Source organism: Hyperolius riggenbachi, chromosome 2, assembly GCF_040937935.1.
Source record: "Hyperolius riggenbachi isolate aHypRig1 chromosome 2, aHypRig1.pri, whole genome shotgun sequence".
Lineage (NCBI taxonomy): Eukaryota > Metazoa > Chordata > Amphibia > Anura > Hyperoliidae > Hyperolius > Hyperolius riggenbachi.
This window is the reverse complement of record NC_090647.1, coordinates 216,404,013-216,421,471: the sequence shown is the minus strand read 5'-3', so window position 1 is coordinate 216,421,471 and position 17,459 is coordinate 216,404,013. Positions and strand designations below refer to the sequence as shown.

Here is a 17,459-nt window from a genome sequence, read left to right as displayed (position 1 = left end):
TTTGCATGGTTAGAGTAGGACTCACCAGATTGGGGACACTTTGCCGCAGTTGGTGAACTTAAACGCATTATAGCGTAACCAAGAGCCCCTGCCACTGTTTTCCTGTTGTGTGCTGCAGCCCCTCTGTATTTCTATATTTCTTATGGAAACAGAATCTCCAGTGTTGGCTGATGGTGTAATGGTTAAGGGCTCTGCCTCTGACACAGGAGACCAGTGTTCGAATCTCGGCTCTGCCTGTTCAGTAAGCCAGCACTAATTCAGTAGGAGACCTTTGGCAAGTCTCCCTTACACTGCTACTGCCAATAGAGCGCGCCCCAGTGGCTGCTGCTCTGCTCTGGCGCTTTGAGTCCGCAAGGAGAAAAGCGCAATATAAATGTTATTTGTCTTGTCAGTGTTGTGTGCATGCTTTACATAGAATTGCAAATAATTTGGTTTGTGCTGCTCAACCCTCGGCTTATATTATTTTCCCACGAGCGTGCATAACCACACCCACCTCTAGCACAGAGCTCAGGAGCTCACAGAGCTCAGAGTTCAGTTAATAGCTATTAAGAAGGTGAGGTGTTTTTTATTTCCTTTTTCCCCATTTAGTTGACTCTTGGACTTTTTGGAATGTTTCCGACTAGAACGCTAATAAAAACTAGCATTTTTGCACGGTTAGAGTAGGACTAGGACTATGGATAGTGACATAACAGACCAAGTCAGAGCCATCCTAATGCTACGTACACACATGCAACAACGATCGTTCGTTGAGAACGACGAACGAGCTTTTAATTGATGAAAGAACGACCTGAGTAAAGTTAGTTTTTAAATGTGTGTAACGATCTGATCGTTAAAACGAACGTTACATCACGTAAAGCAACTATTGCGCCTGCGCATAAAAATGAGAAGTTTCAGGGAGAAATAGTGAAATGCGCATGTCAAGCCTAGTACGAACGACAGTTTGCAACGATGTACTACTTTTGCAAACGAGCGTCGTTGGTTAAAATCCGCCGAGACAGAACTTTCTTTTGTAGCGATTTGGCTCGTTCGTCGTTTGCCTTAATAGTCGGTGGTTCGTTTTTTGTAACGATCGTCGTTAGTAAAGATCGGGGAACGATCGTTACAAACGACTATAGTCGCATGTGTGTACGCACCTTGATACTGGCTCACAATGGCTATATATACTGTCATAGTCCCTACCCCTATTAATTGGTTAATTGTTACACACACACAAACACACACACACACACACACACACACACACACACACACACACACACACACACACACTGTCACAAAAAGATCAGGTGGCGTGGTCATGTATTTCATACAACCCTGTATCAGACCACAACTTAGTCATGTACAAAAAAAATACTTCACAGCATTCATCAAACACTGGCTTGCTGTTACCATGCTTGAATATACAAGTAAAAGGCATATGTAAATGTTATGTATTCGATGATTGAAAAAGATACATTCAAAAGGGAAATAAAAACTCGGGATGCTAGCATAATATTGCGCGTTTAAATCTCTAGTAAGGTGGCTTCTGGAATGTGGAATTTAGTTCTGGGCACCACATTACAGAATATTGCCGTTTTAGAGCAGGTGCAGAGACTAGCAACAAAATTAAATTAGAGGGATGGAAGGTCTCATTTACCAGGAAAGAGACGCCTTAGGGCTGGAACCCACTAGAGCGATTTTTGAGCGTTTAGGGAGCGATTCAAAACGCTAGTGATTTCCCTAAATGCTCAGCTAATGTTAATGGATGGGCCAAATTCCACTGGAGCGATTGCGATTACCAAAATCGCAAACGCAGGACATGCAGCATTTTTAGTGTTTAGCGTTAGCATTTCTGCAATATAAAGTATATAAACGCTGGCACAATCGCCGATCAAAACCTACACAGAGCGATTTTGCTAGCGTTTTTAAATTACTGCACACAGTAAAAAAAAAAAAAAAAAAAAAAATTTGAAAGGACCAATCAGATTTAGGAAAGCTAATCGCTACACAATCGCTGGCAAAACGCTTACATTTTTTACAATCGCTACCAAAATCGTCAGAAATCGCTCATGAAATCGCTTACAAAACCCTCATTAAAAACGCTAGCGATTGAGCATAGCAATAACGTTTTGTAGTGTGTTCCAGGCCTTAAGGTGGGTACACACGTCAGATAAAAGTCTTTGGAAAATGAAAGATCACAGACCAATTTTACCCCCTTCCATGTAGTATGAGAGCCATACTCTACACAGTCTATTCTATGAAGCTGAACTCCCCATCAGACAGAAATCTTTGCAAGATGCTGCACACAAAGATGCTGTACACATGCAAAAGATCAGTATCTGCAAAAGATCCGTTCCTGCAAAATGCATTCATAGTCTGATATCTGCAGATCTTGTACACACCATGTTTAAAGGACAATTATCTGCAGATCAGATCCACCAGGATGGATCTTCAGATCAGCAGATAATTGTCTGATCTGCAGATGAATGTCCGTTAAACAAGGTGTGTATGAGGATCTGCAGATATCAGACTATGAATGCATTTTGCAGGAACGGATCTTTTCCAGGAACAGATCTTTTGCAGATACTGATCTGTTGCATGTGTACAGCATCTTTGTGTGCAGCATCTTGCAAATATTTTTATCTGATGGGGAGTTCAGCTCCATAGAAAAGACTATGAAGGTATGGCTCTCATACTACATGGAAGGGGGTAAAATTGGTCTGTGATCTTTCATTTCCCAAAGACTTTTATCTGATGTGTGTACCCACCTTTAGAGGGCAATATAAAATCTTGGCAGATGAACTTTTTGTCCCTACGGCTTTGCAAAGGACTAGGGGACATGATCTGCGCATGGGGGAAAAAGTTTTAGCCACTTATTTAGGAAAGGGCTCTTTACAGTAAGCATACCTCCCAACTTTTTGAGATGAGAAAAAGGGACACTTAAGCCACGCCCCTGGTCACGCCCCCCACCACATCCCTAGTCACGCATACCATAAAGATTTCATAAGAAAAATATGTTGTTTTATCATTCAAACCACACTGGTCCTTTCTGTCCTGGTTCATTTTCCTTTATAACAACATTTTAAAATTAGTAATATATCAATTTAAAAGATGTGAATAAAGTTCAGATTCAATCAAACACATTTTTAGTATAGAAATATATATATTTTATATAGAAAGAGGGACAAAGTCCTGAAAGAGGGACAAATGAGAGGGAAAAAGGGACAGAGGTACAGGGCTTCCAAAAAGGGACAGTTGGGAGCTATGCAGTAAGAGTGATTAAAATGTGGAAAGTATTGTCACAGAAAGTAATTCTTTATCTGCGTTTAAGGGTTAGATGCTTCCCTTGGTTTGAAAGACATATATGGCTATAATTAATAGGTAATTCCCAGTGGTGCTAACCCAGGGATTTTATTGCCACCTGGAGTCAGGAAGGAATTTTTTCCCTTTTGGGGCTAATTGGACCATGCCTTGTTAGGGGTTTTCATGTCCTCTGGCTCAAATAACTATGTAACGGCAAATCTCTTAAATATCAGTGGAACCTAGATTCATTAACCACCCTGGCGTTCTGATTAAATCGCCAGGGTGGCTGCGGGAGGGTTTTTTTTAAATAAAAAAAAAAACTATTTCATGCAGCCAACTGAAAGTTGGCTGCATGAAAGCCCACTAGAGGGCGCTCCGGAGGCGATCTTCCGATCGCCTCCGGCGCCCAGAATAAACAAGGAAGGCCGCAATGAGCGGCCTTCCTTGTTTTGCTTATATCGTCGCCATAGCGACGAGCGGAGTGACGTCATCGACGTCAGCCGACGTCGTGACGTCAGCCGCCTCCGATCCAGCCCTTAGCGCTGGCCGGAACTTTTTGTTCCGGCTACGCTGGGCTCAGGCGGCTGGGGGGACCCTCTTTCGCCGCTGCTCGCGGCGAATCGCCGCAGAGCGGCGGCGATCAGGCAGCACACGCGGCTGGCAAAGTGCCGGCTGCGTGTGCTGCTTTTTATTTCATTAAAATCGGCCCAGCAGGGCCTGAGCGGCAGCCGCTGGCGGTGTTGGACGAGCTGAGCTCGTCCAGACCGCTCAGCTGGTTAATGATCCCACTTGCGTGAAAACAAAAACTACTGGCGTCTCCTCTGATCTTACCTTAACATTGTGGTCCTGGATATTGTTATCAGCTATGGCCTGTAGGAAAGGTTGGGAATGGTCACTCATAGAAAGGCGATGGCCATACAGGCGTGATTTGTTGGGTGTAGTGTTTCCTGGAGAGCTGCAATGGTCCTCATCTTTTTCTTCATTATAACTGTAATGGATCTGACTTGTCTGGAGACCCCCAGAAAATATTGAAGACTTGAGCCATTCTGCAAAAAAATTACATTAATATAACTATTAAAGATCCTGATATTTCCGATTGCTCAGTTATGGCTAAGGTTATTTCAACCTATGATTTCCATGCTACTGTAAACAGACCTATAACCAAATTTTAAGTCCATCCTCCCCTAAACTGCTGTTTGTAGTTATTAAAAAAAATGTCCTTGAGACTCAACTGTTTAGGAGAAATGCAATACCTCTATATCTATAGCTATTAGGTGATCTCATTGAAAGCTGACAGAGTGATGCCCACTAAAATGGAGAACAGTTCACGGGAATGTTGATTCTCCTATCTACTGTAGCACTAATCATGGGGGATATCCATATCCATAAGGGAAAATGTCAATGAGGCAGGACAATGATAATTCTCTGTACTCAGGCAGTGCACTCAGCTACAAAATGTGGAAAAAACATATTTTAGGTTTACTGATTTTTACAAGGTGGCATGATTATACCAGAATGTACAATGAAATAAGATCAGAAACTGAATGAAGCTTAACAAGTTAATAAATAAGGAAGACTGTTCACAAGTTATTTTACATATAGCACACATATGACAGAAGTACAGTATGCTTTACGGTATATAGTGATAGTAAATATTGCTTACTGGCACACTCAATCTCCACAGGAGATAATGGTGTACTTAATGATAGGTAAGAGGCATGAAGTCCAAGGAGCAGACCCAAATTTCTTTCAGTGTCAATGAGAGGAGAAGACAAACTGCTGATATCTGGTGCTGTAATTACTTCCTGATCAGGCTGTGGGTATAATCATACAGAACAGACATTGTAAATAAAAAAGGAAAATTGTTTAAGCATGGACATACTGTAAAGGGTTATCAGTAAATAAAAGACAAATCACTTCTCTCAGCATGAAAAGTGAAAAAATTATCACGTGACATTCTAGCGTATAGCGCAACTTTAGTTTAGGCACCACCCCCCAGTGAAGCCTAACCTTAAACCATAAGGACCCCCACACAGACACACTTTTAACACTTAAGAACTCACTTCCTAGCCCTAACCCCAGATATTTTTCCCCAATGTTGAATGCCAAAATGAGCTATATGAGCTATAGAAGGTAAATAGCGGATGTAAGTGGCTGTAAATGGTAACTAGTGATTACAAATTACCGTTTATAGCCACTAATATCGCTATACCATTTATAGCCGCTAATCATGGCTTTTTACATTGCCACCTATGGCATCACTGTTTTTAACAAACGCCTTTTTTTTACCAGTTTCTGTTTTTCGTACCCACTTTAAGACTCGTGTCTTATTTGATTAAATCCTCCACAGGACCTTTACCACTAACCACTTTGATGGCGAAGTTGACTAGTACAACCACAGGACAAAAACTCCGCTCTGGAGTTGATAACTGTATGTTGATAACTGAGGCTAAGTGACAACTGTCAGTCACAGACTACACTAGCTACAGGGACACCAAAATACTCATCATAGTGCTTAAATGCAGGCATCTAAAATAAATTTGTCATGGTTGTTGGATTTTAGCAGAATGATGAAATCTAGTTTTTGTAGGACTGATGGAAATTGTGCATTTATACTTAAATCTTCTTTGCTTTTCAAATGCAACATAGCAGTATGAACAATCATTTTCCTCTACACCACTTACCTCCATGTAGTGACCTACACAGAAGGCATTCATCGACTCTCTGGTGTCATCAAATTGCAAGGCAGCCTCAAGAGCAACCAAAGGGTCTTCACCAGCAAAGTGGGCTAAAAGGGAACACAAAAGTTGAATTAATACATAAACCTTGCTAACAATGTAAGCTGCCTGTCTGATCTGCTGGCCTTCTGCCCTTATTACAGTCTGCATCACTAACCAAGAATAAACCCAAATTCCAGATAAGGTAGTGTTCAGCATAGATACAGACATGGTTTATGGAATTCATCCTGTATACAGTTTCAGGATAGTCCGTAATTGCCAGTGCAAGATATGGATATCAATGGCATTAAGGTTTGGGAGTAACTTCAGAAAATGATCATATAGCTTAAAAATTATACCCTCTGTTTTTAAGAGTGCATTTGTGAGTGCATTTAAGAGTGAGTTTAATAGAGACCTCTTTGCACCTTCAGCCTCTATTCACTTAAAATCGACAGTTTTTCTAAAGCTGCTTTGTGACACTGTAATTCCACTATCTTCCAACATAGAGCTACGAACAATCACAACTTGTACTGATGACCACCAAATAGCCTGGAACAGCTGTCTGAAAATTGGATTACATTGCTCAGTATATTTAAGTCTGTATTTGAGCTTTGCAGCAGCAGCTCTGTTTGAAGAGTCAGGGGTGTGAGGAACAAAATACCAGGGTCAGCCAATGCAAATGTTTCCAGAGCAGCTTTATAGAGGCCACACAAGGATAATTTGACAATGACCTAAGAAACAAATTATAATCTTTACAGGCATTACCAAATATGATGGATATGCCCAATACAGTGTCTTGCATATGGCCAACATTGAAGTGATGGCTTCCAAAAGTGACTTGATATCTAAATTAAACATCTAGCTATTGCTTTACTACGGGCCAATAGTGAGATCACAAATGGCTAACAGTGGAATTACATTCTTCAATCCCAACTACAAAGAAAAACATTTTTTTTTTAACGTGTGGAAAGGGGTTGAACTCTTCTTGCTGTCAATGACCCGTCTGGTAGAATTACTCTCACTTTCTGTATATATGGGGAGTGGGTACATCTCTACCGCAGGAAGCAATACAAGTAAAGAAGAGTTCTAAATACTGTATCATCAAATGTTTAATGTTGCCCCTCATTGTCAGTCACTGGAACCACCAGGGTTTATACTACAGCCATACAGGGTCCAACAAAAAAACATGATGGGAACAGGGAGAGCAGTAAAATCCCAAAAGGAGTTTTAAATCATGTTACACACTATCAAAAAGCAAAATATATTTCCTGTATTTGGGCACTAAATTGCTTTACTAAAAATTACAGTACAGACATGTGCAAAAATGCATATCTGTTAAACTTCACTTCCGTTTAATATACATTAACATTGCTGTATAGATTTTCATTATTTGATAACAGTGTCCCTTTGCACAGATATAGTTGATAAAACCCTGGTTCATACCAAGTATAGTATTTGCATGCAGGGACTGAGCCTGGAAATCCTTGATGTCATAGACTTTCCCATCTATTACAGTCCAGAAACCTCCATCCTTATTGTGATTCTCCAAATCAGCTTTACGTATCAAAGTGACTTCTTCGTTGTTCCTGGAGCTCTGACCGCTAAAAAATGAGCCTTTAGGGAGGTAAAAAAAAAAAAAAAAGAGAGAGAGAGCAGGAAAGGTTAATATGTGCACACACTAAGCTGAGAAAAAACAGCCTCACAGATATTAGATCATTGAAAATAAAATGAATCACTACTGAATTACTGGCACCTACCCATGATGCCTGGCCAGGCCAAATCTTCATTGTCATCTTTTTCTCTGCCTGGAGCAAGATGGTTGAATCTATCCAGTGGTTCCAGAAGACTGGCCAGGAGAGGAATAGCACCAGCTTCCTGCATCAGCCATGCATTCTTACAAAGCAGCAGTATTGTGGAGGCTACCAGTTCAGGAAGAAGAACGCCTAGATGTGTGTTGAATAAAACAACGTATTAAGAGATTTAAAAAATAAAATAATGAAGTGCAGTACTACAAAATGAAAACAAACTCAAGCAGCCTATCATTCACTCATTAAACAATGCAGAACTTCTGCTGTGAAACAGGAAGTGTCAGGAAGATGAAGTGCAGCATGGAGCTCTGCAGAAAGGAGATGTCAGCCATGTAAATTAGCGGCCCCCTTCTCAGACATGGGCAGGTACAGTTTCGGGACTCGCAAAACTGAGCTAGCTCATCCTCACTGTGATAGACATCACCGGAGCTCATTGGAAGACCTGCCTAATCTCTACTATCCTGTACTTTGCAATGCAAGGCAGAAGGAGAAAAGCGATCTGTGAACCCTCAATCAAAACTGCGCCACAACACATGAATCAGCCAACAACAACAGAGCAAATGAAGGGTTTTCTATACACAGTACATTGATCATCTGAAGGATATTACAACCTAGTTATTTAAAACTAGACTTTTGTATATAAAAAAAAAAAAAAAAAAAAATTAATGCATAATAAAAGTTAAAGTATAAAAACAGCAGAACCCTTCTTACACGGTTTAAAATTATTTTCCATTTTCATATTTTCCATTTAAATAATTCAAAGAGATGTATTAAGAGTCATGCAGCAATCAAAGTGTAAAGAACACATTTCACCAGCAGGGAGTACCGATGTTAAATATTCTACTTCTAATCAAAATGAACATTTTCAGGAATAGATTGTCCTTTCTTACAGATCCATTGTTCAGTCTTAGATCATCATAACGTGTTGAAGGAGCCATTTACCTGTGAGATCTCCTGACATGACACGGGATACTTCTGCAAAGTGCCTGTGAGATGTAGAAGCAATATTTGTTGCCACGGGAAGGATGTCTCCAATGTGTGTGCACAAAAGAGCAATGTATTTCTTCAACAGTGAGCCGACACCTAAGAGTTCAGGAGCTAAGTGGAAGGAACACATGACAGTATCAAAGATCAATATCGAAGCAGAAGGAAGTTTAAATATGTCTGTAAGCAATAGAAAGTAAAGTTTTCAAGTACCATGAGTGTTTGCAATTTGGTCCACAGAGCTGCCTGGGTAGAGTTTGCTAACGAGAAGTCGCTGGAAGCGTAGCAGAAGATCCATGGATGCTGACCTCTCCTTACTGTAATGTTCTTGCTCTATGCTGGAGGAGATCCGCCGGGCCAAGTCTTTAAGTTTAGCAATAGTTTGCGAAGCAATGTTCCTACAAACATTAAACAGGCATATGATTAATTGTGCCAAGATACCTGGAGCTACATTTCAGTAATTAGAGATGAGAAGAACACTCAAATAATTTGGAGCTAATGAAGGATTATGCAAACTGGTATGCATCGAATGAAGCCAAGGTAGCGGAAAGTTCAAAGCTGCAATGAAGACAGAAAGATGGTTGCCCACAGACCAGAAGACACCGAAGCCTGGATCTAACAAGTACAGAGCAGCAAGGGAGACGGGAAGATGGCCGATAAGGAGAGGTAGCTATATGTACGCTCCACAACACACTGCACCATACACATTCTATAGATACACTGCAAAATCATACACATGCAATCTGCTATACATACACTAAACAAACTGAATCTGTCAAAAATCTATGAGAAAACGAAAGCCCCCTTGATTGCTATCTGATTGTTCTGTAGGTCAAATGCCGATTTAGAAATGGCGGTCTCTAGGAGATCGAACAGGCTAAAGCGTGGTGAGGCCATAAACGGTGTAAGAGCAAGTTTACATAGTTTTGTACTGCAGCATGTAATAAAAAGCTTGTGGCTAAAGCTAGGTAGCTAACAGTCTTGAACCACACCTAATATATGAATGACTGGCCTTACTTGTGACTTCACAAATAGATCTAGTGTCCTTAAAGAGAACCCGAGGTGGATCTTCGGGGGGCAGATGGGACACAGAGCCATGTCCTCTGCCAAACATGGCTGTGTCATCCAACCGCTGCGCCATAGCCCCGAGTTTAGCAACAAGATTTGTAGCTAACTCAGGAGGTAAAAACAGGGGAGAGGAATTCCCCGTTTAAACCGCCCACCAGGGGCATTCCTGCAGGGTTTCCTGAGCTGCCATTGGGCAGCTCTCCCTGGCCTCGCCTCCTGCGGCTCCCCCGCCTCCCTGCACGCTATGAGAGACACTGTGGGGGACATTTATCAAGAGTGTCAGACAAAATATTAGTAGGTTTTTAGAAATCTGTGCAGAACTGTCTCAGACATCCTAAGAAATCACTAAATAGTGCAGATTCCTTCTTAAGGTGGCCATACACTGGTCAATTTGCCATCAGATTCGACCAACAGATAGATCCCTCTCTGATCAAATCTGATCAGAGAGGGATCGTATGGCCACCTTTACTGCAAACAGATTGTGAATCGATTTCAGCCTGAAACCGATCACAATCTGTGGAGCTGCCGCAAGCCCCCCCCCCCCCCCCCCTCATACATTACCTGTTCCGGTCGGCGAGTGTGCCCTGGTCCCCGCTGTCTTCTTCTCCGCTCCGGGCTCCAGACCGTTCCTGCAGCTACTGAACTACCTGTACAGGGGAAGTTTAAACAGTAGAGGGCGCTCTACTGTTTAAACTTCCTGCCCGGGACAGGAAGTTCTGTGTAGCTGCAGTCGGTCCGGAACCCAGTGCGGAAAGAAGACAGCGGGGACCAGGGGACTCGCGCCGGCCGGAACAGGTAATGTATACCGCTGTATTGTGTCGGTTGTCGGGCATTCAAACACCGCTATCGACGCACTCCCGACCCGCCGGCGATCGAGAAGAATCTTCCGTACAGACGGATCGACGGGAACGGTCAATTTCGGACGGAAATCGATCGTTCTGTCAGCGGTGTGCGCGCCGATTTCACAGCCGATTCGATCACTGTGATCGAATCGCCTGTATATCGGCGGGAAAATCGTTAGGTGTATGGGCCCCTTTTGGAACTGTTAGGAATAGGAGGAGTTAGGAAGATCTCTCAGGCAGTGCAGTGTGTGAGGGAAATTACTGTTGCTAAAGTAACCAACACATCTGCTGTCAGCAGGCTCTAAGTGAGGGGGGAGGAGCCATTCACAAATCACATCTAGCCTGCACTATCTGGAGAACTGCTATGAAGCACTTCTCAATCTGCAGCAGTTTAGGGATGGATTTGCACTTTTCTTAACTGTAGTGCAGCTCTAGAAATCCACGCTAAACTGCCGGTTTTACGTAGGATTTGAGAAGTTTCTTACGATCACGCAGAACAGTTTCTATGCTGGTTAGAACAGTTTTAGAAGAAAAAACTGTCAGTAATGTTTTGATAAAACTGGAAAACAGTCTCTCAGTGCAGCGCTGTGACCCAGGGGTCACGCAAATGAAAGTGGACCATTGCGGCCCACAGGAGCGACGGTTTTTGCGGCTACCTGATCGGCTCAGCACTGAAGATTAGGTAGCCTACTTTTTTTTTTAACCCACCTTGGGCTCTCTTTAAGTAAAGATATATTCAGCTACTCCATAGAGATATCTTATTTTCTACCCACCACCAGTTCCACATACAGTGCGATAGCTAGTGTACATCAGATCTACAAAATTATTTCAATGCTATGTATAGATGCAAGATTTTTCATCACTTGAGCATTGTTCTAGATGACCGTCTCTGCTGGTCTCATGCAAAAACGAACTCAGTGACTAAAGCTGGCCATACACGTATAGATTTCTACCCAATGTTCAAAAATAATAAATTTCTTTCTAAAAAGAATCAATTCAGAAGAAATCGATTCCTACCATACACCGCACATCAATTTCCAACAGATTCCAGCTGGGACTTTATTGAAAATAGCTCTTGCCCCATCCCCAATTGTTTAAAATTTTCCATCCTGTCCGATTGATATTTCTCAGTCAATCAATTTTCAGTCAAAACCAGTCAAAGAAATCGATCTGACATTTTGGGGAATCAATTTCCAGCAGATGAATTGAATCTCCAAAGAATCAAATGAGAAAATCAATGAGTGTATGGCCACCTTAACCACTTAAGGACTGCAGTCATAAAACCCCTTAAGGACCAGAGCCTTTTTTTCCATTCGGACCACTGCAGCTTTCACGGTTTATTGCTCAGTCATACAACCTACCACCTAAATGAATTTTACCTCCTTTTCTTGTCACTAATACAGCTTTCTTTCGGTGCTATTTGATTGCTGCTGCGAGTTTTACTTTTTATTATATTCATCAAAAAAGACATGAATTTTGTCAAAAAAATGACTTTTTTAACTTTCTGTGCTGACATTTTTCAAATAAAGTAAAATTTCCTATACATTTGAGCGCGAAAGTTATTCTGCTACATGTCTTTGATAAAAAAAAAAAACATTCAGTGTATATTTATTGGATTGGGTAAAAGTTATAGCGTTTACAAACTATGGTGCCAAAAGTGAATTTTCCTATTTTCAAGCATCTCTGACTTTTCTGCGCACCTGTCAGGTTTCATGAGGGGCTAAAATTCCAGGATAGTACAAATCCCCCCCAAATGACCCCATTTTGGAAAGAAGACATCCCAAAGTATTCAGTGAGAGGCATGGTGAGTTCATAGAAGATTTTATTTTTTGTCACAAGTTAGCGGAAAATGACACTTTGTAACAAAAAACAAAAACAAAAAAAGTTTCCATTTCTTCTAACTTGCGACAAAAAAAAAATGAAATCTGCCACGGACTCACTATGCTACTCTCTGAATACCTTGAAGTGACTACTTTCCAAAATGGGGTCATTTGTGGGGTGTGTTCACTGTCCTGGCATTTTGGGGGGTGCCTAATTGTAAGCACCCCTGTAAAGCCTAAAGATGCTCATTGGACTTTGGGCCCCTTAGCGCAGTTAGGCTGCAAAAAAGTGCCACACATGTGGTATTGCCGTACTCAGGAGAAGTAGTATAATGTGTTTTGGGGTGTATTTTTACACATACCCATGCTGGGTGGGAGAAATATCTCCGTAAATGACAATTGTTTTATTTTTTTTACACACAATTGTCAATTTATAGAGATATTTCTCCCACTCAGCATGGGTATGTGGAAAAATACACCCCAAAACACATTATACTACTTCTCCTGAGTACGGCGATACCACATGTGTGGCACTTTTTTGCACCCTAACTGCGCTAAGGGGCCCAAAGTCCAATGAGTACCTTTAGGATTTCACAGGTCATTTTGAGAAATTTCGTTTCAAGACTGCTCCTCACGGTTTAGGGCCCCTAAAATGCCAGGACAGTATAGGAATCCCACAAATTACCACATTTTAGAAAGAAGACACCCCAAGGTATTCCATTAGGAGGATGGTGAGTTCATAGAAGATTTTTTTTTTTTGTCACAAGTTAGCGGAAATTGATTTGAATTGTTTTTTTTCACAAAGTGTCATTTTCTGCTAACTTGTGACAAAAATAAAATCTTCTATGAACTCACCATACTCCTAACGGAATACCTTGGGGTGTCTTCTTTCTAAAATGGGGTCATTTGTGGGGTTCCTATACTGCCCTGGCATTTTAGGGGCCCTAAACCGTGAGGAGTAGTCTTGAAACCAAATGTCGCAAAATGACCTGTGAAATCCTAAAGGTACTCATTGGACTTTGGGCCCCTTAGCACAGTTAGGCTGCAAAAAAGTGTCACACGTGGTATCGCCGTACTCAGAAGAAGTAGTATAATGTGTTTTGTGGTGTATTTTTACATATAACCATGCTGGGTGGGAGAAATATCTCTGTAAATGACACATTTTTGATTTTTTTTACACACAATTGTCCATTTACAGAGAGATTTCTCCCACCCAGCATGGGTATGTGTAAAAATACACCACAAAACACATTATACTACTTCTCCTGAGTATGGCGATACTACATGTGTGACACTTTTTTGCAGCCTAGGTGCGCTAAGGGGCCCAACGTCCTATTCACAGGTCATTTTGAGGCATTTGTTTTCTAGACTACTCCCTACGGTTTAGGGCCCCTAAAATGCCAGGGCAGTATAGGAACCCCACAAGTGACCCCATTTTAGAAAGACGACACCCCAAGGTATTCCGTTAGGGGTATGGTGAGTTCATAGAAGATTTTATTTTTTGTCACAAGTTAGTGAAAAATGACACTTTGTGAAAAAAACAATAAAAATCCAATTTCCGCTAACTTTTGACAAAAAATAAAATCTTCTATGAACTCATCATACACCTAACAGAATACCTTGGGGTGTCTTCTTTCTAAAATGGGGTCACTTGTGGGGTTCCTATACTGCCCTGGCATTTTACGGGCCCAAAACTGTGAGTAGTCTGGAAACCAAATTTCTCAAAATGACTGTTCAGGGGTATAAGCATCTGCAAATTTTGATGACAGGTGGTCTATGAGGGGGCAAATTTTGTGGAAACGGTCATAAGCAGGGTGGCCTCTTAGATGACAGGATGAATTGGGCCTGATCTGATGGATAGGAGTGCTAGGGGGGTGACAGGAGGTGATTGATGGGTGTCTCAGGGGGCGGTTAGAGGGGAAAATAGATGCAATCAATGCACTGGGGAGGTGATCGGAAGGGGGTCTGAGGGGGATCTGAGGGTTTGGCCGAGTGATCAGGGCCCACACGGGGCAAATTAGGGCCTGATCTGATGGGTAGGTGTGCTAGGGGGTGACAGGAGGTGATTTATGGGTGTCTCAAGGTGTGATTAGAGGGGGGAAATAGATGCAAGCAATGCACTAGCGAGGTGATCAGGGCTGGGGTCTGAGGGCGTTCTGAGGTGTGGGCGGGTGATTGGGTGCCCGCAAGGGGCAGATTAGGGTCTAATCTGATGGGTAACAGTGACAGGTGGTGATAGGGGGTGATTGATGGGTAATTAGTGGGTGTTTAGAGGAGAGAAGAGATGTAAACACTGCACTTGGGAGGTGATCTGATGTCGGATCTGCGGGCGATCTATTGGTGTGGGTGGGTGATCAGATTGCCCGCAAGGGGCAGGTTAGGGGCTGATTGATGGGTGGCAGTGACAGGGGGTGATTGATGGGTGGCAGTGACAGGGGGTGATTGATGGGTGATTGACAGGTGATCAGTGGGTTATTACAGGGAATAACAGATGTAAATATTGCACTGGCGAATTGATAAGGGGGGGGTCTGAGGGCAATCTGAGCGTGTGGGCGGGTGATTGGGTGCCCGCAAGGGGCAGATTAGGGTCTAATCTGATGGGTAACAGTGACAGGTGGTGATAGGGGGTGATTGATGGGTAATTAGTGGGTGTTTAGAGGAGAGAATAGATGTAAACGATGGATTTGGGAGGTGATCTGATGTCGGATCTGCGGGCGATCTATTGGTGTGGGTGGGTGATCAGATTGCCCGCAAGGGGCAGGTTAGGGGCTGATTGATGGGTGGCAGTGACAGGGGGTGATTGATGGGTGGCAGTGACAGGGGGTGATTGACAGGTGATCAGTGGGTTAGTACAGGGAAGAACGGATGTAAATAATGCACTGGCGAATCGATAAGGGGGGGGGGGGGGTTGAGGGCAATCTGAGCGTGTGGGCGGGCGATTGGGTGCCCGCAAGGGTCTAATCTGATGGGTAACAGTGACAGGTGGTGATAGGGGGTGATTGATGGGTGATTGATGGGTAATTAGTGGGTGTTTAGAGGAGAGAATAGATGTAAACGATGGATTTGGGAGGTGATCTGATGTCGGATCTGCGGGCGATCTATTGGTGTGGGTGGGTGATCAGATTGCCCGCAAGGGGCAGGTTAGGGGCTGATTGATGGGTGGCAGTGACAGGGGGTGATTGACGGGTGATTGACGGGTGATTGATGGGTGATTGACGGGTGATTGACAGGTGATCAGGGGGGATAGATGCATACAGTACACAGGGGGGGGAGGGTCTGGGGGGGTCTGGGGAGAATCTGAGGGGTGGGGGGGGTGATCAGGAGGGAGCAGGGGGCAGTTTAGGGACTAAAAAAAAAAATAGCGTTGACAGATAGTGACAGGGAGTGATGGATGGGTGATTAGGGGGGTGATTGTGTGCAAATGGTGGTCTGGGGGGTGGGCAGGGGGGGGTCTGAGGGGTACTGTGGGCGATCAGGGGGCAGGGGGGGGCAGATCAGTGTGTTTGGGTGCAGACTAGGGTGGCTGCAGCCTGCCCTGGTGGTCCCTCGGACACTGGGACCACCAGGGCAGGAGGCAGCCTGTATAATACACTTTGTAAACATTACAAAGCGTATTATACGCTTCCTATCCGGGGATCGTCGGGTTAACAACCCGCCGGCGCTTCCGATTGGCCGGCGGGTTGACGTCGCGGGTGGGCGGAGCCTATTGCCGGTGGATGCGCGCGCATCCCAGCGCGCGATCCCCGGCCAGAGAGTGCCCCAGGACCTGACGCCAATCTGCGTTACGTGGTCCTGGGGCTGCCACTTTGCCGCCGCCAATATGAAGTAGGCGGTCGGCAAGTGGTTAAGAAAGCATTTTATCAGAGGTTTAGACATCGTGGCAAGTACCATTATTTTAAAAAGAAAACAGAAATGGTAAATTGCTTATTCAAACCTGCTGTATATTTCCTTTAGAAGTGATAATGAACCTAATTCAGTTTGTCAATTTAAAGAGACACTGAAGCGAAAAAAAAATATGATATAGTGAATTGGTTGTGTACTATGAATAATTACTAGAAGATTAGCAGCAAAGAAAATATTTTCATACTTTTATTTTCAGGTATATAGTGTTTTTTATAACATTGCATCATTCTATAATATGTGCAGATTACACAACACTCAGCATTCAAAATGAGTCTTTCAGAGCAGTCTGTGAAGTAATGACCTCTCCTCTAGCAGAGAAAAAGTAAATAGTCCAGGAACAGTTGAGATAATAAAAGTCAGATAACAGCCCTCTCCACGACTAACTTAGTCGGAGAGCTTAATGGCTTTTTTGCATAGAGATAACAACTGGAGTTTCTCAACTCTTCCTGTACTGGAAACAATTAGACTGATGTATCTGATCTTAATGTTTTATTTCTTAGCTGTGCTACACATACAAATCATAATATCATCATTTTTTTTTCCGCTTCAGTGTCTCTTTAAACCCTGATTATCACGGATTATCTACAGGACCCAAAGTGATCATTACCTCAACAGTTGTTGTATGAGCTGCACTAACGGCAAAGTCTGTTTTCCAGCAGACTCATAGATGCCTGTGTTTATTAAATCTTTATCCAGCGGCGTGCTGCTCCTGTGCAGTGAGGACACATTGGCTTCCTGCTCGTCTATTTCTTTTTCTTTCTGGGCTTCTTTTTTTGCTTCAATGTCCTATACAAAAGATGTGAATGTGTGTTACTTATGGAGTTATGCAGTGTTATGTTCTGTGATATTACACCGCTGGATAGATACACACAGGGCCAATGTAAATAAAGACAAATACTCTACACACAGTATTACAAATGCACAGTTGAATAAGAAAACATGTTAAGCACCCAAGCATACATGGCAACATCAAAACACACAAAAAAAGTGTTTTTGTGACATCAACAATGCATACAACATTGCATTACCAAACAT

At 42.8% G+C, this 17,459-nt stretch overlaps 1 protein-coding gene across 9 annotated transcripts in view; it reads right to left on the bottom strand.

The window, feature by feature from the left end:
* HERC2 (HECT and RLD domain containing E3 ubiquitin protein ligase 2) overlaps positions 1-17,459 on the bottom strand; it is a 250,080-nt gene that overhangs the window by 144,446 nt on the left and 88,175 nt on the right. For all 9 annotated transcript variants that reach the window (XM_068268132.1, XM_068268135.1, XM_068268138.1 and 6 more), the window contains exons 20-27: positions 17,032-17,210; positions 9,005-9,189; positions 8,750-8,905; positions 7,757-7,942; positions 7,443-7,613; positions 5,967-6,070; positions 4,946-5,096; positions 4,114-4,328 (exon numbers count right to left, since the gene is read on the bottom strand). In XM_068268132.1, the coding sequence (XP_068124233.1) occupies positions 4,114-4,328; positions 4,946-5,096; positions 5,967-6,070; positions 7,443-7,613; positions 7,757-7,942; positions 8,750-8,905; positions 9,005-9,189; positions 17,032-17,210 (1,347 nt within the window). The remainder of the gene's footprint in view (positions 1-4,113; positions 4,329-4,945; positions 5,097-5,966; positions 6,071-7,442; positions 7,614-7,756; positions 7,943-8,749; positions 8,906-9,004; positions 9,190-17,031; positions 17,211-17,459) is intronic.